This window comes from Pezoporus wallicus, unplaced genomic scaffold, assembly GCF_028554395.1.
Source record: "Pezoporus wallicus isolate ANWC-B61680 ecotype Strahan unplaced genomic scaffold, APGP_CSIRO_Pwel_v1 contig_3365, whole genome shotgun sequence".
In the NCBI taxonomy this organism is placed as follows: domain Eukaryota; kingdom Metazoa; phylum Chordata; class Aves; order Psittaciformes; family Psittacidae; genus Pezoporus; species Pezoporus wallicus.
Window position 1 is genome coordinate 430000 of NW_026640883.1, and position 23580 is coordinate 453579.

The 23580-nt window shown below is 40.7% G+C and overlaps 1 protein-coding gene across 13 annotated transcripts in view; it reads right to left on the bottom strand.

Annotated features, from left to right (window-relative positions):
• BTRC (beta-transducin repeat containing E3 ubiquitin protein ligase) overlaps positions 1-23580 on the bottom strand; it is a 116983-nt gene that overhangs the window by 3697 nt on the left and 89706 nt on the right. For 12 of the 13 annotated variants that reach the window (XM_057421108.1, XM_057421107.1, XM_057421104.1 and 9 more), the window contains 9 exons: positions 19395-19626; positions 14590-14776; positions 10254-10350; positions 9266-9403; positions 8684-8802; positions 6102-6351; positions 5292-5410; positions 1822-1932; positions 1163-1241 (listed from right to left, as the gene is read on the bottom strand). In XM_057421108.1, the coding sequence (XP_057277091.1) occupies positions 1163-1241; positions 1822-1932; positions 5292-5410; positions 6102-6351; positions 8684-8802; positions 9266-9403; positions 10254-10350; positions 14590-14776; positions 19395-19626 (1332 nt within the window). Of the gene's footprint in view, positions 1-1162; positions 1242-1821; positions 1933-5291; positions 5411-5768; positions 6352-8683; positions 8803-9265; positions 9404-10253; positions 10351-14589; positions 14777-19394; positions 19627-23580 lie in introns of those variants that run through there. The other variant, XR_008973737.1, reaches the window with a different exon arrangement.

Here is a 23580-nt window from a genome sequence, read left to right on the forward strand (position 1 = left end):
GGCACCTGAGGCTCTCATAGACTCTTACTCTGCAGCTTAGGGCTCAAATACACGATTGGAAAAGAGCATGGTTTAATGCTCTACTGCCTGTCAGCTGAGTCACAGTAACTCTCACACTCTGCACCAAATGTGAAAGCTACAACAACAGTAGCAATTCAGGCGGTGGATGAGAGTGCAGAAGGTCAGTTAGCACAGCTCAGCTGGTGAGAGATAACCACGCTTCTAGAGAATCAGATGGCCTCGGTATGATCTTGGTTTAGAGCACAAACTACAGTCGCACACCGCAGCAGGAAAAGGTCCAATATATACTGACCCAAACATTTCTTTGCTAAAAAAGAAATATGTTTAGTACTTCTTTTTCAAAGATAACTTTGTACTGGATTGAAATCTTCCTTTATCCTCTGCAATAGCGCAAGCTTTTTGGGGTGACTGTGATGGAGGAATGCTTACAGGAACCATCCCATAGCCTTGGCTGTACTGGCATTTTCCTCACAGCTTTCTCACATTATTATAAGACCAGTGCAGATTCACTGTTAAGCATGACTGTGAAAGTTGTTAACACTCACACAATGACATTTTAACCACATCATCATCAGACCTGCCCTAAATACTGATGGACAGTATGAAAGTGGTAGTTGCTGTTTAAGGATGAGGTAATAAAGAATGAGGCAATTTCACTGTCTGTTCCAGTCCTTACCTGCCTTTTTCCTTAAACATACAAGTGCCAGTTAAAAGCGATTCCGAAGGTGTTTTTGCTCTTGTTGCTCAAATTTGGAATGTAAAACTTTAAGAAATTTCATGTCAACGTATCAGACAGCTTACTATTACAGCATCAGGTATGCACAGGTTAAAGTAAACCCACTGGTACACAGATTTCAAGAAGGACAAGTCTCAAAAGTTAATTTAGCTAATAACTTCAAATCACAGAGCAAAACTGTTAAAAAGTGAGTGACAGTTCCACAGGTTCCAACTTCTAATGCTTTATAGCTTGCAACATTAAAAAAAAACCACACCAAAACATGGACACACAAAAAAGCCAGACCCATAGAAATTTCTAGATCCTGCAGACTGAACTAAGCTGACTTGAGTTTTCATGGCTCAAGATAGCCCTGATCAAGCACACTTTTCTGCTCCCTCCAACACCCCTGCCAAAAGCTCTTACCACAAGGGTTCGCAAGCAGAGGGTCCCTGCTGGAGCACGGGGGTCCAAAGCAGCCACAAGATCCCATACTTTAATTTTCCTAGTAGTGAAAAAATAGACAATAGTCTTTGTTAGAGAGAAAAGAGCAAGTGCTCACAGAAAAAAAAAATAAACTGTTAGACTGTTAGTACATCTTAGCTAATACAGCAGTTCAAGGAAAATTACAGCAATCCTTTCTGCTCTTGAGAACTGGTTCTTGCATTTCCCCTTTGTAAAGCTTATAGAGCTTAATGGGAGAAAAAAAAATGTACTGTCAACAAAGTAAACCCCATAAAAAGCAGGTGGCGGTAACTAACAGAAACGTGGGAGTGCAGACACCTAGTCTGTAATGGCAAATGGTCCAGCAGATATAACCACAGATAGGAAAAATTGTTCTTAGCAGTGGTTCAGCTAGAAGAGGTTTCAGGCTGTGTCGATCAGACATTCTTACAAAGTAAAGAACTGGACACACACATCAAAACACACTGACTTATTGCAAAAGAAGGAAAAAAGGTATGCTTTGTAACATGGTCCTGATTTACAGACAAGGTGACTAGTATTTATAAGGAAGATACAGAAAAGTGGGATGTGAGACACTGAGACAGGAAGATGCAAGGTATTAACTGCACTGATGGCCTCACCCATCATACGCCCCACTGACTATCCTCTTGTTGTCAAAGCGTATGCATCTCACCAACTCTTCATGGCCTTCCAATACTCGTAAACATGCCCCACACTCGATGTCCCACAGCCTGGAAGAAAGAAAACAAAAGTAGTACCTAAAACAGTTATGAAGTTAGCCTACTTGCTTTCCATGCTTCTGTCAGCTTTTTGACATGACTTCCAGTTACCATGGATAAAGAAAGGTTATTTTCCTACAAGAACTGAAATTCTTTGACACACATTGTCTAGAGATGGTCCATCTGTGGCTGAAATGTGCTCTGCTCATACAGGAATCTTAATAGCTGTATCTGCCGCATCTCCCTGACGCACAGCAGAAAAGAAAGCAGGCACAAATGTTCTTAAATGCTCATTCAATTAGCATTCAGACTGACTTGAACTTCACAGTAGTGAGAAATACAGGTGGAATCTCTAGGTGACACATCTCAAAGCAGAACAACTGCTGAGGGTTCAGGTCACTTGTCCTGAGAGACAGAAAGAAACAGAAACACTGTCCCCACATATTTTACTCCTGAGGTCCCCAAAGAATAATCCAGATCCAGTGGATTTGTGCCCAAGGTTGGCAGATAATGACTGCAGCTGTCCTGCCATGACAAGCTGCTCTCACTTTGGACAACAGAGGAATGGACAGACTCTTCCACTACTATAGAACTGATAAACAATTTGTCTATGCACACAACTGAGGCCAGTGAGGAGCACCAGGTGACTCTTCAGCTTGTGAAGTTGATCTTTCAGGAATATGAAGATGAAGATCCTAATAATTTTCACATAGGAACCAGCCCACCAGTCAAGGTCAGAGCAAGCAACTCCATGGCAAAGGTCAGCCAAAGGCACTCTGGCTGGTCAGCGAGCATTAAGTCTCCCAAGGACTGTAAACAGGGTGGACAATGCCAGAAATGAATTGGTGCAGAAAGGTTTGAAAAGCAATCTTGTGCCAGGAACTTTAGTGCCATGTGTTTCCATTCCCTGCCATTAATCCTGAGATTGCCAGCAGCTCTGGGAGGCTGCATCACGCTAATTCAGGCCTGTATTTTAAGGTCCCAGTTTGAGGTTTTACCTGAATCTGAATGTGCTGAGATGATGATGTCCCTAGCCATGTGGGGAACAAGCCTTCATGTACAAAAGAGGTAACTACTATGTAAGAGCAGAATCTCCTAACAGAATTGGTGTCAAGGGCATCTTCCAGATTTGATAACCTTCTCAAATTTCTACTTCTTTAAATAGCCAAAGGATGAAACAGTAAAGGAAGCACTCTAAAGGCTTAAGAACTAACTAAAACAATTTACTACAAAGTGTGCACAGTCAAAACCACTACCACTCTTCCTTGCTATAGCTTTGGGAGAATTTCTGGAAGTAGAAGGAAGTCTGCAAGCCTTTAATTCACCTGAAGACCTAGCAGAGCTGGAAGATGTACAGAACGCCAGTGAGACTGAATCCTCATCTCCTAGAGAGAATGCTGTTGTTTAAACAGTCAAGTGTCAGAACCCCATGTGTGCACACACTGGAGGTTGAACACACACATGCAAATCAACCACTTAATTAAAAATTAACCCAAGATGATGTAGCCTGAGTCTATTTTCTTGTTCTAAATTATCTTTTTTGTCTTTTTTTTTTTCTATAGCATGTTTGTCTGTAGCAATTAAGAACTTTGACCCTGAAGACTAAGATACTGAAGTGGTTGGATTAAACTCGATAAACCAATTTCTAATAGATGGAAATCACCACAAGGACAGCAATGCGGTGTCCTCTTACACTGGTGAAATATCTGGCCTACAACAAAACCTAAACAATTTTTACACACGACATCTCTCCACAGAAGATACTGATTTCTCTGCCACTTCACATGTCCTTGTGTTTTCAGTTGCAAAACTAGAAATCCGTTACCTTTCAGAAAGTTTCCCTGAAACTGAGGAACATCAAACTTCAAATTCTGTATCAGGAGGCAGCCTCTATTAAAGGCCAACACACAACATCTGGCATTTTATAGTGGATTAAAATCAAACATACAAAGCACAAAGTCACCCACAAAGATGACCTGGTAACCTGCCCTTTCTTCATCACCCTTCCACTGACTTGTGCCCCCTGCTAATGGCTGGAAGAAAACAATGTGACCAGGTAAGTCTTCTGCCTTACCCACACAGCGGCCAAACATGACTTCCATTAAGATTCACTGCCAACATTCCTGAAATTCTAGCACAATTTATCTGTCAACTAGGGATTTTGTCCAATGTAAGCATAAAAGTAACTGTATTCCTCTTTAGCGTTATCACTATCTTGACATCTATTTTTATTAGCATTGCAAGTCGTAATTCAGATCCTTCCCTAGCTGCTGTAACATTTAACTATTTCTTACTCTAACACTGGGACCAAGTTTCATAGTACAATTGCAGAGGGCTTTTTTTCTGTTTGAAGTGGAGGAGTTCTCACCATGCGTAAGTGGTGCTACTCTTACATGATGCCTGTAATACTTCTTCCCTTGATTTAGAGACAGAAGTTCCAGCTCTCTCGGTCATGCTTTCAGACAGCCCTACACTAAAATCTGGTATAATGACCTGGTGATGTCAACCAAAGGACAACCATTTTCCTACAGAATGCAAAGCCAGAAGAGGTAAGTAAAGTCCACAGACAAACAGCAGCATGAATCATTCTCACTGAGGAGAACTTACTAATGACATGCAAAGCGAAGGGTTTCTGCTTACACTGTCCAGTTTTCAGGTTTTATCAGATGGCAGACAATTATTTAAAGCAATGACAAAGACAAAAGGGGGGTTGCTCTTACTCCTGCTTGCATAACAGAGCCATTTCTTTACGTCACTTCAACTACTACTCAAGCTTGCTCCATATGCCCTGAGATGAGTGAGACGTCCCTCTGCCAGCATCTGAAGATGCAGAGAGAAACCCTGACTCATGATACCAGAAGGAGTTAAATCTCAGACTGCAACCAAGGCAGCTGGAGAAGTGCAAAAGGCAGTAAACTGAACTTCAGCCTCTAAACCAGCTGTTCCAAACTTAACCAGGTGCCAAGTACCACAAGAGGAGTTTGGCGAGAGCCCAGGAGGATTTCTGCAGAGGATTAAATGCCTCTTACTGCAAATCTGACCCCTGTAACTAGACACATAGCCCAATTAAAATATCACAAGAGGACATCATAGAAAGTGGTACTTGCCAGCTCTTTCATACACCAGAATTGTCAGAGCAATGCAACTTGTTGATTAGTATGGGACTCTTGAGATACAGAGGATGAAAGACAACACAGTAAACAGGCTTCTAATATCTCCTTCCAGTAGTTCCCAGTGTTCTACAGCAAAGAAAGCATTTTTCAAAGACGACAAGGGTACAGAGCACTTCAGTTGCCTAACCTCTGCACATCCCAGGGAATCAGAGACAACGTGCTGGCACAGAACTCTGCAATGGGGAGTGTGTCTCTCACCTGATAGTATTATCTGAAGAGCCGCTCACTACTAGCCTGTCTCTGTACTGCAGACATGCAATGCCTCGTTTGTGGCCATTTAAGGTGCGCACAAATTCGCAGGTACTAGTGTTCCATACCTGTGACAGGAAGGGGGGAGGGAACCACACAGAGACAAAGGTATTAGGAAGAGACTAACAAAAGCTGGTATCTGTATGATATACAGATGCATCCAGAATGCTCTTAATTGAAGATGCTATCATTAAGAGTGGGAAGATTACCGCTCCAGTGACTTGTGATTATATTCTGCAACTGTTAGCATCTTGGGTCACTGTACACAGAAGATTTTTGCCACATCATGTAAGAATTAGCTTCCAAAATCAGGCTTTAGCATTCTTGGGCTATGATTTAGTCTACACAGGATCTTGATTTTCCTCAGTTTTAAGGCTGCAGATTTGGATCACAGCAGTAACATTAAAGAGACTCCTATCCACTCACCTTTACTTTTGCCCCCATGCTGCCCTCTGACAACTGTTTGAGTGACATGCTGAAACAGATCATGGAAGTGGTCAAGTTGAAAAAGAACACAGAAAAAAAAAAGTCCTTTTTCAACTGCATCTGTAACTAGGTCTGATTTGCCATCCAGTGCTGTAAACAAGTTGTGCAAGCTCAACACAGAAGGGACAAGTGGAAACAAGCAGCAGGAAGAATACTGCTTCTAATGGAAGATCTGTGCACTAACTGCCAAGGACTATCTTCCATCTCTGGGCATCTGTTCTCAGTTATTAAATACCCCAATGCTGCAAATAAGAAGCCTCTGAAACACCTCACCTTTATAGTTCTGTCACCTGATGCTGATACAATGTACTTGTCATCAAAGTCCACCACGTTGACAGCTGCTCGGTGCCCTACTAGCACCCTCCTTAGGGTGATGTCTGTTGGTGAAGCCATGTCCCACACAGCAATGGAACGGTCTTTGGAACATGTCACCATCATGCCGTTATTGAAGCGGAGGTGCAGTACTGCTTCGCAGTGGTGAATCAGTGTGTTCAGCATCTCACCTGCATTCACGTCCCACACCCTGCAGGTCCAAATTTCAAAGCAGAGAGAAGAGAGTTAAAAAACTGTACAGTGGATTTCTGCAGAGCAAGAGAGGCACAAAGAGAGGTAACTGACTCTCTAGCAATATTAGAGAAGCTAATATAACGCCACAAGTTATATCTGTATCTATTAAATAGTTCATTAAAAGATGTATTATATAAACCTATTGACTATGCATACACTGAGACAGTCCAGCAGTCAAAACCCCTGCAATGCAATTAACACCATAAAAATAAACCAGCCAGGAAAGAAGCTTTCTTTAATTAAGGGAATTTAGTGTTGAGGAAAGGTATGAGATTGATGGCCTTAAAGACTGATGTTTCCTGGTTGTATAAGCCTACAACACACTCCATTTCCAGTCAATGAGTACTTAGTCATAACCTGTGGAGAAGCAAGTTCAGTGACAGGTTTAATTTTTGACCTCTTTCACAGGACTATCAACTCAAGGCAAAATTTATAGAGAAGCAGAAGATAATGCTTTTCAAACAAATGTAAGTAACTGCCCCAAGCTGCACCATGAACTGCATTTACCCTGCAGTGCATCTGCTACACAGCTACATTCCAGGAATGCGCTGAATACTCAAATCAAGACAGAGCAGTTATGTCAACTTAATGTTATTAGAACCAACTGTTCCAGCGGAAAGATAATTTAAGATGAAAATTAGGAAAAGGCTTCATACAGAACTTCTAGGAATTGAAATTAAGATATTAAGTCTTAAAAATGTTTCTTTTGGGCTATTCTGTTGGCAAACTTCTTTCACCTTCCATAAGGATTTCTTTTGGCACTATCATACCTGTATCCCACATATCCTATGTGAGAGCAGAAAATGGCTGTATCATCAGGCACATCAGACATTGCCAATAAGGCAAGCAGTAAGAAAATCTAAGATGTGAGAAAGACTTCTAATGTCTTATTTTATAACTTATGACGGCTGAAGTGCATCAACTTACAGCCTATAAATGAGAATGAATAGTACATTCCAATTACAAAATGCAAAGAAGAAAACCTGACAGAATAACGACCTGAGCTGTTAACATACGAGCAGTTTGCAGACAGGGTTGCCAAACTGAACAGGAGCTGGAGACCTACTGACTTCTTTGGACAAGTGCATCCCTGAGATCTCAGAAGCATTAAGAGCCCATCTGTACTGTTTATTGAATGAAGCCCCTCTTCCTGAGGAGACCCGAGGATAAAAGTGATGCATCCTATGTGCCTCTGGGTTCTGCACATTTACAGATACAGTGGGAAACAAAAGTATTTCTGGGCAAGCAGCCAGGCTGCAATTTGGCCTGCCTGGTCTGACATGGAAGATGATAGTGCTTGTTACAGAAATCAGCCTCTCTGTTGTGATCTGCTCAGTACAGTGCAGTTCCCACACCGTCTCCAGGCAGGCAGAATTGCTGAAATTCTTGATTCCTGCCAATGACAGGACCCCAAAATCCAGCAGCACCACAAAGACCACATGCATCACATGTCAGGAACTAAATGTAATCTTTATTAGCTTAACAGTGGTAGTTTACACACATGCACAGTGATAACCATAAAGAGCTTTCAGCTAATAGCTTCAGAAAAGGCCACTGACACAGCCTTTTGTTGTCTGTAACTTCACTTCATGGGCACTGTTTGTACTCTGACAAGAAGAGGATATATAATATAACAACATGGAGAAGACAGACCTGCTCTTCCACATATAAGTTCATATTGCAGTTCATTAACTCATATGTGCTTGCATTTATACTACAGGTCTTAGACTCCCTGGGATTCTGTAATATGTCTAATGGACTTCACATCTCCACAACATGCACCACAAGTGCTGACTTGAGGTGTCCAGCCTTTGGTTGGAGAGTGGAAGGAAAGCAAGGTTAGAATGACTGAACAAAACCAAACATCATGCAAAATGTAATTAAGAGTCACAGGAGATCTAGTCATACATCTTTTGTTAAAATTGACTATGAATGACTAAACCTTCAAACCTGCTTTGAAAACTTCAACCAACTTTTAAAAAGTTATTCTCTGGGAGAAGTTAAAACATTCTTAGGGAGCATCAAAACATGCAAAACCTTAGTGAAAAGCCAGATAGCCTTCCTAACTCATCTTGACCTTGACTGACCTTTGCTTAGGTTCTCATTTCTCCTTGACAGCCATTTGCATGGACATCTGATAAATAAGGCACAGTACATTCGTGAACACATATGCTGAACTACTTCAAGGAACTGACTGAAGAGCACACATTTAAGAAAATATTATTTCAGCAGCTTGCAAGGCTAAAATCTTAGAGGCAAACAGAAAACTCCAAATTATGAGCACACACCTGACTGTTGAGTCTGAAGATCCAGTAATGATCACCCGTTCATCGTACTGGAGACACAGGACAGAACCCGTATGTCCAGTGAGAATTCGCTTGCATTCCAATGTATTCTTATCCCAGATCTAAGACAGTAAACATTCAAAACCAGACAGCTCAGCAAGATTTTCACCTTTCAGCACTTACTGGTTTGACTAGTCTAGTTTTTACTACAACACATCATCCATAGTGCAGTACAGAACATCTTTAGTGACATCTGTAGAATCTTTTACAAGGCTCTTTTGTGCAATATGTTAACATCTTTGATATTACTGTCTTTACTATGAATATTGGTTTTACCCTTCTCATCAAGGTACAAGGCACAGTAATTACATAGGCTGTAATTACTGATGCGCAAAAACTCTGCTAGGGAAGTCTGTCTGTAAGAAAACAGGGTCTCTCTTGCCAGATAAAAGAGGAATAACATGCTCTGCACGTATGAGGTAAGGGAAGAAGAAGGACAGGTTACTAACAAGAGATTGGGCAGGTGTCCTGAAATTAGGACACTATTATTTATGGCATAGGCACTACATTCTGGAGCATTCTCACCTTGATAGTATTGTCTCGTAGGCCACTTACTATCTTCTGATCATCATACTGTAAACAATAAACCCCTTTGCTTGTCTCGCTTCGGCAGTGGATCCTCTGTAAACTGTGCCTTCCACAACGCCAGTTTGACTCTATTGTCTTGAGAGACAGGAAAGAGAGTAAAATTAAAGCATGGAACTATCACCTCTTTTTCTGTTTGTTTGAGAAGACAGTAGATACTTTTCTTTACGTTTTTTTCTGCAGTCAGGCCCATATAATGACATAACTACTTTCTAAACTGCTTTCTAACACATATAAGAAAACCAATTAAACGGACAAAAGCCTAGAAAACATACTGCGGCTAAACTCATCTGTGTTATCTGGAATGGTGAGAGAGAAGTGACCTAAAAGCTTTTTTCTGTCTCCAATCTTTAACCCCCAGTGACTCAACAGCTAAACAACTGAAAAGAAAGTCTCAGTTGAGCTCTAGCTAAGCACTTGTACAAATTTGTCACAACAGCACCTGAGCATGCTCTTGCCATTAGGAAAGTACCAGAACATGGCATTTTGCTCACACTAGATATAAGGCAACCATGCTCAATTTCTCCCTGTAACATCTTAACAGGTCTCATCTGCATCAGCTGGAGCGAAATACTGTGGAACAGAGAAAATCAAGATGGCATGGTGCTGCTGTGGCATCTGACCTGCAAGGGGTAGAAACTCCCTCTGCAAACAGCTCACTCAACAATCCAACTCATCCCCTGTATAACGGAGTACTGAAGCCTGGGACTTTATGTAACTATCCCAGATCTACAAACTCCGGACAAAGACACCATAGATTTGATGAGGTATTTCATTACCTCATTTGATGAGGTATTTCATATTCATTTCATTCAGATTCATTAGAATGGCATGTTCTCAGAATTTCTGCATCATGAATAAATCAGTGAGATTTAAAAATAAATTAAAAATCCAACCAAACACACCACATCTGGAAGCTGTTTCTTACCTCTATGTCCTGTATAATTTTGGGGTAAAGTGCTCTGTAGAATGAGTTGGGTGGTGCAGTCCCATCAGGAGGTTTATTTTTAAATAGATATTGTCCCCTGGAAGACAAAAGAACATCCCCCAGTGAACACAGATCATGTTTCAGTATTTTGGAGAAAGGTCCTCCTGGCAATTTACAAATGGGTAGCCACTGTTTAAGAGCACAGACAGACTGATACTCAAACTTAATTTACTCAGTCAGATGGGGTGGTTCATTGTTTGTTTGCCCTGTAACATATCAATGTTGCATTCTGACACTGAAATACTCATGAAAAATCTGAGCCTAGTCACTCAGGGAAGGGAAATACTTATTATGGACATGAGCCCATTCAGCTCAATAGGAGGTGAGAATAGCTCATGCCTGCAATACACATACCTATATCAGAGGTCACCTTTAAAATAAAGTGTACAAAGAACATGAAGGAAGCCAAGGAATCCTCAAACTTACCATGCATTTATAGCTTTTATCTGCATTAGCAGGAACAGTATCAGTTTTGGTACACGGACATTTTACTGCTTCTCTACTACATTTTGGTAAGCAACACTTCATCTGCAGTGCTTCCCTCATTTCAACACTGATTTGGAATACTCATATCCCAAGCTAGATTTTTTGCTACCAAAAAAATTCCGTAAATGGCAATCACTACCTGCTGTGTAAAAAACTTTAATTCCTCATCCTGAAGTTAAGAAGCCACCAAACACGGTGTGGAAGCTAGTAAACCCCACCATGGGCGTACTAACTGCTGTTCTGCCTGGCAACATGCCTCACAAAATGGAGAGAGGCACAAATGCCTCTGAGTGTAATCCTGGCATCAGAGGCACAGAGTTTACACTGGGCCAGCTCTACACTTCTCCCTCCCTTACTCCATTATGGCATAATTAATTGTTCAGTACTTCCTTGCGCATTTCTTTCTTGTCCTTTCCATACAGTAGACCTCAAAACTCATTTGAGACACTGTACATCAGCTGCCTTGACATACTTGAACTGGGGAAATCACAACAATAAACTACATATTTTCTGTTATAAAGCAGTTGCAAACTATAGGACTGAACAAATTAAAAAACAAATGCTCAAGAAAAGAACTTTTAATAATTCTTTACATAAAGTATCTTAAGTATGGCTTGAGAGAATGGTGCTTTCCACTTTGGACAGAGTAGTCATCTGAGTCTTCAAATACAGTGACCAGCTGCCACACATATGGGGCCTAACACTAATTAGATGGTTGCCTATTTACTGTCATCCAGTCTGGAACTTATTGGTCCAGGGAGACAAAAAATGCTTTGAAGATACACAAAACACCTAGGATACATCATGGAAGACTTGACTTGGTCTACAACAATATGTATACAAGCTTATGTGCCTGAAAACCTATCTATTGTTTCCAACTTTACTAGCTAATCTAATACAAGGTCTTGTTGCCATCTATAAGCCCTGCCTTACAACCTGTAGAGTCATTTGTTTACAGTACAGCTAAAGGATTGCTTGGAATTTCCATGGCATCCCAGCGGCCATTGCACTATGGGTCTGGGATAAAAGGAACTGCTGTTCACAGGTTTTGATGACTGGCCGATTCAATCAGGTATTCAGATGGACACAATCATGCCCAGATTTTGAACTTCTGTTTTATATTTCTCTAAATCTGTGTAACCCTTACTCCCCCCTGACAAGCTGTGAAGGGCAAGTGAAGGGCACCATGCTGCAGAATTAGGGGTTTCTGTTGTAAACCACAAGCTGAAAATACTGAAATCAGGCAGCCCATGCGCAAAGTAAGAAGCTGTAAGCAAATAAGACCAGTCATCTATCATTCTGAACTGTCCAGTTAGTCAGCTCCTAGTGCTATGCACAGTGTTAGCACTGATTACAAGCTATAAAGCTCTATGTGACAGAGATGCAATTACACTGGATATTTCTTTTCTGCTTCTCTTGAACACCACACCATGCTTGGAGTTACATCTTCTAGAGCTTATCATAGGGCAATCTGAAAGACAGAGCACAGCTTGCTCCTGTTCTGTGAAAGCAACCTCCAGGACACAGTGTAAACCTGAAGAAGAGGAGCAGTAACAGGGTGTGACTGTCCTCTGAGATGAGAAGCAGAATTGTGCAACTGTCTTTTAGAAACATCATATGCCTGTACTAGTAGCTCTTGCTAATGTTATTTTTAAAATTTTGAAGGACCATCCGACTCAACTTTGATATCTTAGCAGCTCTAGAACACACTGTTAATCAGATGACAGGTGACAAGCAACATGTAACACTGATCAATCCAGAATACACCATGTCAAATTGTGACCTGACCTAATTTCTTCTCATAGGCTATTCTCATGACTTAGCAAGAGAAAAATGATCTTTGGAGAAGCTCAAAGGTGGACACACAAATGGCTGGAAAGCACAGTTTACTGAATGTGCACTGATAACAGGATGGCAACTGGGACCTTGCATGGAGTCTGTTCTAGATGTGTCATTACTGAACATTTTCATTAAAGACAAAGTATAGAAGAGGGAGTGCATTTATTACCTGGCCAATGATATTAAAGCTGGGAGAAGCTACAAGCACTTTGGAGGACAAGATTGATTTCATAATGCTCCTGACGAAATGGAGATATACCAAACAATAAACAGAATCTAATTCAATAAGGACAAGCGCCAAGTTCACCACCGAGGAACAACATAAGCATGCAAGATGAGGAATAATGGCTAAGTAGAACTGCCACGGAAAGGCTAACTGATTTTATAACAGTGGTATTTCACTGTTAAAAAATAAAAAACACATGTTCCACTGGAAAGCATAAAATGGAATGTCCTCCATAAGACATGCAAAGCAATGCTTCCCACACCATCAAACTCTGGTGATACTTTGGCAGAAGACACCATCCACCAATGAGTAGAGTAACTGGGGAGGGTCTGAACCGAGAAAACCAAGAATGGCAAGAGGACGAGGCAACACAGGGTTACGGCTGGTCAGTGCATCCACAATCTAGGAAACATGATCATCTTCCAACATGGAAACGATTAGTGCCAAAAGGAAAATGAGAAACTGTCCTGTTTGCACAGGCTAAATACAATATGGCAAACTGTAGCTAAGAATACAGCCTAGATTTACAGAAAACCTTTCTAACACCAAATTCAGTGAAACAGTGGAATTCCTTGACCCAGCAAGGCTTGGGGAACCTCCGTCAGTGAAGGTTCTTAAGAACAAGCTAGACAAATATCTGGGATGACTTAGGAGAAACCTGGCTCTGCCTTTGGGAAACAGGAGAAACTAAAGAACCACTCAAGGTCCTCTTCAAACTTAGTGTGACCTCAACAACACAGAGGAAAAACAGAAGTCCTGGAGAGAACAAGGTACTAAAAGGAATGCAGAAGTTAACACTGCCATGCTTGTGTTCATTTTACACTCTTTTTAAACGTTACACTATTGGAAGCAGATCAAAATAGTATTTATTTTTAAAGGATGTTTCATAATCCTGATTTACTTGCCTTTATTGCCTGAAACAAACAGTATAACAAAATTAACCATAAAAAAGGAGCCTTTTGTTTGCAACTCTGTATCTTTTTCTTTTTAATAGCAATCAAAATGCCTGAGCTGTCACTTTTATCTTGTTTATGAAATATTCATACCCAGCTTCCTTTCTGCCAACATCCTAGGGACACCCTTGGAAAAGAAAATTATGTATTAAAGGACGTACCCCTGAGAGGGAAAGTTCTAATGAAATGTTAACAGAGCAGCTTCAAACTTGAGTGAGACCCACATTGTAGTAAGGCTATTTCAGATGATTATTAACTAATCTATCTGCATTTCTAAAGTCCCCTATTCTCCATGGTACCTACCCTCAGCTTCCAGTTTGAAAATTAAACAGATATCTAATAGTGAAAATCTGCTGAGGAAAACAAACAGACCTATCAGGAAACAACTAATTCATAGCACATGCTGCACCACTGCCACCCCTAAAAAAGCTCTTCTGCTCTGAACTGCTGACCAGTTTAGTGTTCCCCTGGGGTGTACACAGCTTCTTAATTTGAACCAAATGACAGCTGGGTGTAAAAACCTCAGTCTGTATATCACACTTGTCACAGTGGGAGAAGAACATGATCAGATGAGGAAAGTGAGGAAAAAGCCCCCACGCTGCCTGCATAGCCAAATGATGCCCTAACTCCCAAATTTTGATTTAAGTAACTGTCAGATTTGGAACCAATATGATGTTTCAGGATGCTAAATAACTCTCTTCCAACATGTTTTGAAACACAGCACCTACTGTCCTGAATGGGGACAAAGGAGGTGAAGATGCAGTTTTCTCACCATCCTCTCCTCTCTGACAAGCCCCTCCATAGGGAGTCTGTCCGGACCATTCTCTCAATGAGCTTCTTCCACAGCATCCCATCCGACGTCACCCGGTACCACTCTTTGCACACCAGCTCAGCAGCACACAACGATTTGGCATCCAGGTATGACAGAATGTTTTCAGCAATGTGATCCAATCCCCGAGCTGAGGAAGAAAAAAAAAAATAAAGAAGAATATTATTTGCTGGGGAGACATGGAGTTTAAAACCACCCCCCTTGCTAGTACAAAGACACCCTCTCTTTCCATCTCCTCTTCTGTATGTGGAGCTGGACTAAATGCACACAAGAGCATTTGCAGCTAAGTTCAGGAGTGAACAGCGTTCTCCAACTTCCTTTGGATATAACACAACAAGTCATTAAAAATAATAAAGAATCCAAGAAGTCATTCCAATCTATTTCAATGGGTTTTAGCACTAGGGGGATATTCTATGGATGGCATTTCCAACTCAGCGATGCAGCCCCCAAAATCTCTCTATATTAGGACCATTTCTCATCTCACTGCTACAGCTGTTCTCATGTTGCAGCGGCTCAAAAGCTGTTTTTGCTAAAGCAGTAGCTTTTAAACGTAATGAAGAAAAAAATATATATTCCCAATGTGTGCCCTGAAGGGTAGTGGTACCTTTAGACATGGGGGAGGGAGAGATATGCAGATGCACAGGGAAGTCAAGAGAGAAGGAGAGGCTGTGTAAGGAGAAAGTGAAGCAGGTTTGTCAGTTTCATTTGCTTTAGTGGGTGAAGGGAAAATACGCACCAAAACGGTATAATTTTCAAATATTTTCTGGTGTGAATTCCAGGACTGGCTTTGTTTCAACATGGCTGGAGTGAAATGTAAAGCAATTGCTCGGTTAGCACCAACCAGCCCAATGTAACGCTTGTGAAGCTGGGGGACAGGAAAGGTTATCCTGTTTTTCTTAACTGGATGGATGCATCCAGTAAAAATGTGCTCTTATCCACTCAAATTTAATCACTACCAAGACTTCAGAAAAATAAGATGGCTTTTAAATGAAATGCTGCATAAACACAGCTTCTCTTGGAGCCTGTTTAAGTCACGAGTGACACACATCATCAAGAGATGACCTCGCTTCACAGGTCAAATTTCAGAGGCTTTGTAAAAGTTGTAGCTTAGACCTCATCATCCCTCAGGCATAATGTCCAGACCAACCAAAAACGAAGCATGGCAGATTTGCATTACATGCATCTTCCCTCTGATTCATATTTAGGACAGAGTTAAAGAAGTCTTTTCTTGTTTTTAGAACAACAGCCTCAAAGACCAGGCCCTGCTTTGACATGGAAAGAAAAAAAAGCAAGTGCATTTTTAAAGTCATATGGCCGTACTTCTGCAAACCCAAATTGGGTTGCAATCAGCTGATTCTGATTAGAGTTTATGAAACACAAAAGACCCAACCTTTGTTGAAGGTAACTGGAAGATCTCAAAATCATCTTCCAGTGCATGAAAATCAGAAAATTCAGCATGCCTCCTCTTGCTCCTCTCAAACATCCTAAATTTATAATACACTTTGGGTGAGACATTCTGCCCAGCGTTTTATGCTTCCATTCATGAGGAGAAAAAGCACGTGAATGATACCATGCACAACCACAGAGTGCAGAAAGAGGTCTGACATTTCTTATCTTTATAGATGCAAAATTAGATGTCAACCTGCAAAATAAAAGCATCAGCAGCCTTTATTATGCATTTAATCTGAAAAGATATATACAGCCACTATATAAAACTCTTTAAAAAAAGGAAAAGTCTTTGTAAATTTAGATTGGCTCTACAGTAATCTGTGGAAAGAGAGATACAAAGTTTTAGTGAATGTGAACTGGAATTTTCAGGAATTCCACAATTTGGAAGGGCAGCCATGGATATTGTGTCCCCCCAGCTTCCCCACTCTGACACCTGCAGCCCCAAGTCCTCTCCACTGGGTGCAAATGGCATATTTGCTCCCTCAGTCTGTGTTGCTTCCAGTGGGCCCACAGACATTTATAGATGCAACAGGGCACTCACAAATGCCTGTGTGTGTAGTATGCATACTGGTGGCTTTATGTCAGCAACATGGCTTTATGTCAGCAACATCACGGCAAGGAACTGTTTTATACAGGGACCAATCTGTGGCTTTAGGAAGCAGAGCTACACTGCTGGAAATGTACACAGTGATCTTCACCCGTAAGTCTGCCTCTGACCCACCTGCCTTTCCTGGATCATCAGTAGTTGCACTTTAGATCTTACTGCAATGAGGTGTGGTAACTACTTTCATTACCATAAATAATCCCTTGCCACTGATGCAAGACCCTTTGCAGAGAACGAAAACTAATGTTTTGGCCTCTCCTCCTCACATGTATAAATGGATGAGCAGAGCTACTCCGGTCTGTCAGCAAACTCAATTTTACTATTTTGTTTCTGAGGAAGAGCACAACTCACTGAGAAGTACATCTAACAAAGCACTGCTTCCTCAAAAAGGGAAATCTCTGCTCACAGAAGTTTTTGCTAAATCGACGTGAAACACAATTAGCCCTTCCGTCCTCCATACCAACAAGGATGTTTCAGTTATTTCACACATGAAAGCCTTATAAAAATGACTTTCCTCATAAAAAATGTTAAACAGCTTGGAAATGCTAAGCAGAGACCTTATTTTTCATAAACGGAACAAAGTTTGTTAAGTCCGCAGTTAAGCTGTATTTTTCAAACTACCTTAATTCTGTTCAAAGTACTGGGAAGATAATCTGAGTCAATTTTATTTTGTATTAGTAAAATGTGCTCATGATATAAAACTACCTTTAATTCTGGTCATTCTTTGGGACAGTGCTAGGAGGACAGAGATAAGATGCCTCATGATTTTGAAGTAGCTTTATTGTTTTATTCACTCAAGGGGGAGAGCAGGAAAGAGAATGAAGGAATAAAAATGAAACCAGAATACTGAATGCTTGAGAATTTCAGAAAGCTAAAAAAAAATACTTAAAGAGTCTAGGTTTTTTTATTATGTCACGTCATTTAAAATTTTAGGTTCATCCCTCTTTCTTAGGCCATTTCTTACCTTTCCCTTTCCCATTCCCCTCATTAGAAACCTGCCTGTACTCAGGACATCCTGCACAGACTGCAGAGTCTGCACCAGTGTAACTCCTTCCCATTAATTTTCTCCCTTAGAGCTATATTCACTAGGACATTAGCACTTTCAAATATGCAAATTGATGCACATACATTATTTAAGCACACAGTTCCCACAGCTATTCAAATACTCACATATTAGCTGCCTGATTCCTGTCTGTTCTGCATTCTGAGATAGTAAAATTAGCTGCTTCCTGGGTAAGTGTGAACACACTACTAACAAATACAGTATGGCTACAAATACAGAAATTCTGAATACCTCTGAAAATATTTACAACATTTACCTATATTTTTCAGAACAAGGCCTGTAGGATCAAATTAAGCAAGCGCAAATTAATGTGTTGGCTTGTTTTGATGGAGTTTCGTGAAGAAAGACCTGGAAAAACTGTGTAACTATATGCATGCTTGCACTTTAAAAGTGGGGAAATCACTGCACTTTCAAAATACTCTCTATTTTTCTGAAACAGAACAACTCCACAAGTTATAATGCTGCTCTAAGTACATAAGATTATTGCCATTGGACTACTAAAAACTAACATAAAGCAGGTACTTAGCATAACTAAGATTTTTTTTTAATGCCAGAACAGCCATTTGATTACTGGGCACAATGAGCTTAAAAACCCAGTGAGTCTATGTATTTAACCTCACAGCAAAACTCCTGCGGTGCCTTTATGCTTTGTACCAATTCACAGCTAAACATGCTTTTTTCCATCCTTTAACCCTAGAACTTACTGTTGAAAAATCCCTTATGAAGAATGATCAAAAAACTGGACTGAACAAATTGTTGAAATTAAGCAGTTATCCAAATATATTCACAGAACAAGCTTTTGGCAAGAAACTCCTTCTCAGATAGCTACTAAGGGAACCTATAGCACTTTTTGCTCATGTCCATTTCAAACTAATGCTGATCTATTAATTACCCATCTAACAGAGGTACAATATAATGGTCTGGAAAAAAAAAAAGACCAAAGAACCAGGAACTTCTGTCTGGTTCTGAAACTTTATTGCTCTATGCACAGTCTCCCACTGTCCCAGTCTTCCCAGCTATCAGACACGGCCAATGCAAAACTGCACATACACTGCTTTATGTTTGCATTCTGTGAGTTACACTCAATGCCACATCTGAAAACATGTGGAATACTATTCCTAAAGGAAAGCACTACAAAAGTACAAAAAATAGAACATTTCCATCCTTTAATCTTATGCCTTCCATTCTCTATTAGCAATAAACACATAATCAAGATGATGGCTTCAAGAAGGTATTTTACGAGAGACAAAAATCTAAGCAACAAAAGGGAAAACCTCAGCTAAGAAAGAGTGGCAGTTTTAATTTAAAACAAATGTTGTTATTCATGCATTGTTGTGAGAATGAGTACAACTACCTGCCCTATGGCTTCAATGACTATCCTTAAAATAAATGTATGACCTATCATTTACTCCCAGCCAAACCATGGTGGTGTTAGATCACGCCTTTTAAGATGGTAGGAATACAAAATAAAATATTATTACATTTCATACTGGTATAGAGCTTTTCATCCTAAAGCTATCTCCTATTTTGCAAACTGACCCTAAACAGACCTCTTCAGCAGGGTAGGCCAGAATGGACCAGTTCAGTGAAAGAGAAGATGGAGGAGCAAGCTCCCTCTGCCTGCAGAAATACCTGGCAGTGCAGTGATGAAGTCCCGCTGTAGCATGGGTTTGAGGTATGAGTTTATATGTCCATGCTGGTAGTGACACATCTGGGAGATGAGGTGCTCCACAAACTCCACTTGGTCAGACTCAGACCACTGTTCAAAATACTTGACACAGAGTTCCTTCTCCTTCTCATAGCTTGCAGACAGTTTTCTTTGCTTGGGCACGATCATACTGGAAGTGCCATTGGCAAGTTTTGTCTGTAAACAGGAAGGAGAGAAACAACTCAAATCACACATATGAAAAGCAGCTCAAGCGGTTTTCTAATTTCTTTACGGGGAAGAAAATAGAAGGAAAAAAGCACTCTGATACATGAAGTTGGCTAAGACCACATATCCCATTTGGTGCTGTCAGTCGAAGTGCAGCCAGTATGAGCTGTAACCCTCCAGGACAATGCACGGGCTGCACCCAAGGGATTCTGGCTAGATGGGAAACCTTGAGTGTCAATTTAACATAAACACAATTTTATTTACATTGTGAAGACAGTAAAATGCATTTGGATTTCTAATCTACAATTACCAGTTACTTCAATGCACGAACAGAAGACTGCATTTGTATTCTTTTTTTTCCTGAAGAACAGACTGCTGCTAAAATTCATAGGGAATGCATGAAATGGGTGAGAAAAAAAACAGAGAAAAAGTATTTCTTTTGGGTATAAAATTATACCTTGAGAGCAAAGCCAGCTAAACCCCACCCTGGTATTTGGTACATACTTCTTTCACAGAACAGAAGATTTTCAACTTTCTGAGCACTGTTAATATCTTGTCAGAAGGACTCGGCTCAAAGAAGATTTTCAGGGACAAAACAAAACACTGACATTTCAATTTACTACTCAATAGCAAGATGTAATTTCTGCTTTCTAAACAATTTAACTGGAAGAAAAGTGCACATTTTGCATTGCAAGGGTATCCTTTGTCCAAGTAAGATTAACTGTTTGCTGGGAAATCACTTTTCCCCGTACTCGTCAAACAGTTGCTGAAAATGTGTGATTTTGTCTCTTTCATTGCAGTGGTTTAAGAGCAGACAGCACTATAGTAACAGTCAATATTATTACATGGGTTTTATTTACAAAATACATTTACAGCTTCTCTATTAATTATCAAATAATTAAAACCAAATTACAGATATTAGAATATACAAAACGTATCTGTTCTACGATGGTAATTCCAGTCATAAACCTCGCCAGGAGACTTCCAGTAACTTTTAGGGAAAAAACAAGTACCTAAATGTCTCTGCAAGTCTATCTAATGACGTAGAAAGAATGCATGGATTAACTGATTTTACAGAAAATAAAAAACAACAAAAATGCCTGGTTTTCAGCAAGTGCCAAAACAGCAGGTTATTTAGAGACCACAAAATCTAGTTACCAAAACTGTGGTTGGAATGCAGGAATTTCTCATTTCTCAGGGATAAATAATTCCTACATTTGAACAGCCCACAACCCTGACAGCAATCCTTGGCTTGGAATGCCAAAAACCTCATAATTTGAAAATCTACTCAACTAATCACAATGCACATTTCATTTTCTAGAGAAAATCCATCTAAATACTCTTTTCAGCATTTCAGAGGCTGGAAATTTTCCTCTGGTAAAAAAGGCAACAATTAGCTGCAATTTTTAACAAGCAGTTTCTTCTATTTCGGAATTATGGTTTTACTGAAGTTTCTTTGAGAACATAGAACACGGAGATCACACCATCCCTGCTCAATTCTGTAGCTCAATGTATTCAGCTTTACTTTTACCCCTGCTCCTTCCTGTGAATTTCTGTGTGGGTTCAGTAAGATCATGCAAGTCAAGGGCTATGACTGAGCTACACTTTCCTCTAATCATCACATGGACAGCACTGACTGCAAGTCACAGAGACACTACTGGGTAGCAGGAAAGAAAGGCTCTCTTGGGCCAACTTTTTATAGAGAGAAATCTCTAGAGGGACTTCAGCATGAAGCCCTATGTGTGAAAGGCTGGACTTTTCCTAGCAAAGTCCACAGTAGGCAACAGCCTGGCAAAAAATGATTACCAATGGACTACAGTGAACATTGGTCATAAGGGATTCCAGTCATTTTGCTGCAGTGAAGCTGCCTGCAAAACAGACAACCCTGTAAAAATGCTGGATTAAGACAGTGGAGAGATGTATTCTACAAGCTTGATCTCATTTCATTTCTCATTTTGCTTGCTGTGCATCTCACTACAGGCTGTCACTACAAAGCATTTTTTGAAAACCTATACCTCTGCCTTTTAATTTGAGACTGTAAAGCCTGACTGATAATGCTGAGCTGGAGTGGAGTAGACAGCTGACATGCAAAGACCACAAAAGGGACAACTTCTTTCACACATTGGCACCATGTTTTGGCCTTTCCTTGCCTCCTGAGCACCCTTTTCCCAGCAGCCTTCAGCTCCCCAGTTTCCTCTAAAACATCACTTTAGGGTACCAAACAGAAGTAAAAACAAGTAATGGCTTATGTGTGCACAGAAGGCTTAGATGGGACAAAATCCGTTCTGCCTGGATCGCAACTGAATACAGGTCTCTTGGGCAGGAATAATGAATAAATTGAAGAGTCCATTGACCAGCACTTGTCACAGCTTTTGAAGTCAAACTCCAGATTTATTTAGTGGTTCTGCTAAGAAAAGCACTATACGTGTTATAGCGTTTATGTTCAAATTAGTGGACAGGGGAACTTTTAGGTTAATGCGCCCTTGCCTGCTCTGGTTTCCCATTAAAAGGAGCAAGGACAAGCCCAGCGGTAGCCCCGCCGGTCCTGTGGTCAGGTCCTGTGGTCTATGCAGGCAGGGAACCAGGATAGGGCAAGCCGCGAACACACCAGTTCTGTGGAGCACAGACAGACTCACAGGGCTCCCAAATCACTCCATCGCCGTATGTGCTCACATGCCCTGAAGACCACCTGCTGCTACGGTTTAGAACAGAATTCCAGAATTTCAATTTGGCAATTCCTGAAAATCCACTGGGGGTTCAGTGAAAAAGGCCCGTTATTAAAAAGCAACAACAAAGCAACAACATCAAGCATCTGTATTATTAAAGCGTTGGGGGGAGGGTGGTTACTATCAGTAAGAGGATCAATTTGGCTTCCTGATCACTCCACCATTCTGATCAACTGCCTCAAGTTCACAACAAACGACCTCAGAACAACAACAGCAACTATTTCCCGGAACACATCACTGTCTATGGCCTCTTCCCTCTCCTAGTACAATAACCAGGCCTCACTTCAAAAAGAAAGAACTGTCCCACATGCTTCCAAAATCCACAAAGAATAAGCACTGGCTGTCCATCACCTGGGAGGAAGTCTGGGTATGACAGAGCAAATGAGCAGCTCAGAACAGATAAAGCTTTTCTGATTCGCTTTTCACAAACCTCTGTGAGGCTTTGTGGTGTCCCAGCTGGCTCTAGGCAAACTGCAAGAACATTAGAGGTGTCCTCCTACCACAGTGTGCCAGAGCTAGTACACTGTGCCAGGAAACCCAGGGGACTGAGTGCCTCAGGTTGGTACTAGCTCAGGGATCTACGTTCTTATGCTCCACTGCAGCCCATAATTACAAGACCATTTCTCCAAATGGCTACATTTAACACAAAGCACATTTGTATGCCCAGTGAAGTAGAAGAGGACTAATATATGAGAGGACTTTAATCTAAATAATGGCTTGGAACTATAGGATGGTGCAATATTTCAACACAGATAAATAAAGCCTGGATAAATCTACTGCTCTACATATAAAACAAAACAGCCACAGTATATCACAGCTGTAACCCATATATGACAACCAAGGTTACTTTTGTTGTTGTTCAGTCCAGGGGACCAAGTAGCCCCCTAAAGCACAGGAAAAAAAACAACAAAGATAAGCACAGTTCTCTGATTCTAGTCCAGGTATAGTATTTCCCCACCCATATGAGCAGTCACAACTATTATATATTCTTAAAAATCAATACCAGGTCCTCTAATCATCGCAGAGGACTTTGTTAAGGCACTTTCCACAGGGTGGATGAATTCAGATCGTATGTTTCTTATGTCTAAGAAGACATCTCTCAAAGTTGAAGGGAAGCTGTGTTCTAGAACAAGGGGTAGCTTAAATGATCTCAGCAAGGTTTGGGACCTTCTGAACCTTCAAGACATCTTCATGTTGGAGCTCTGAAAAGACTGAGAGC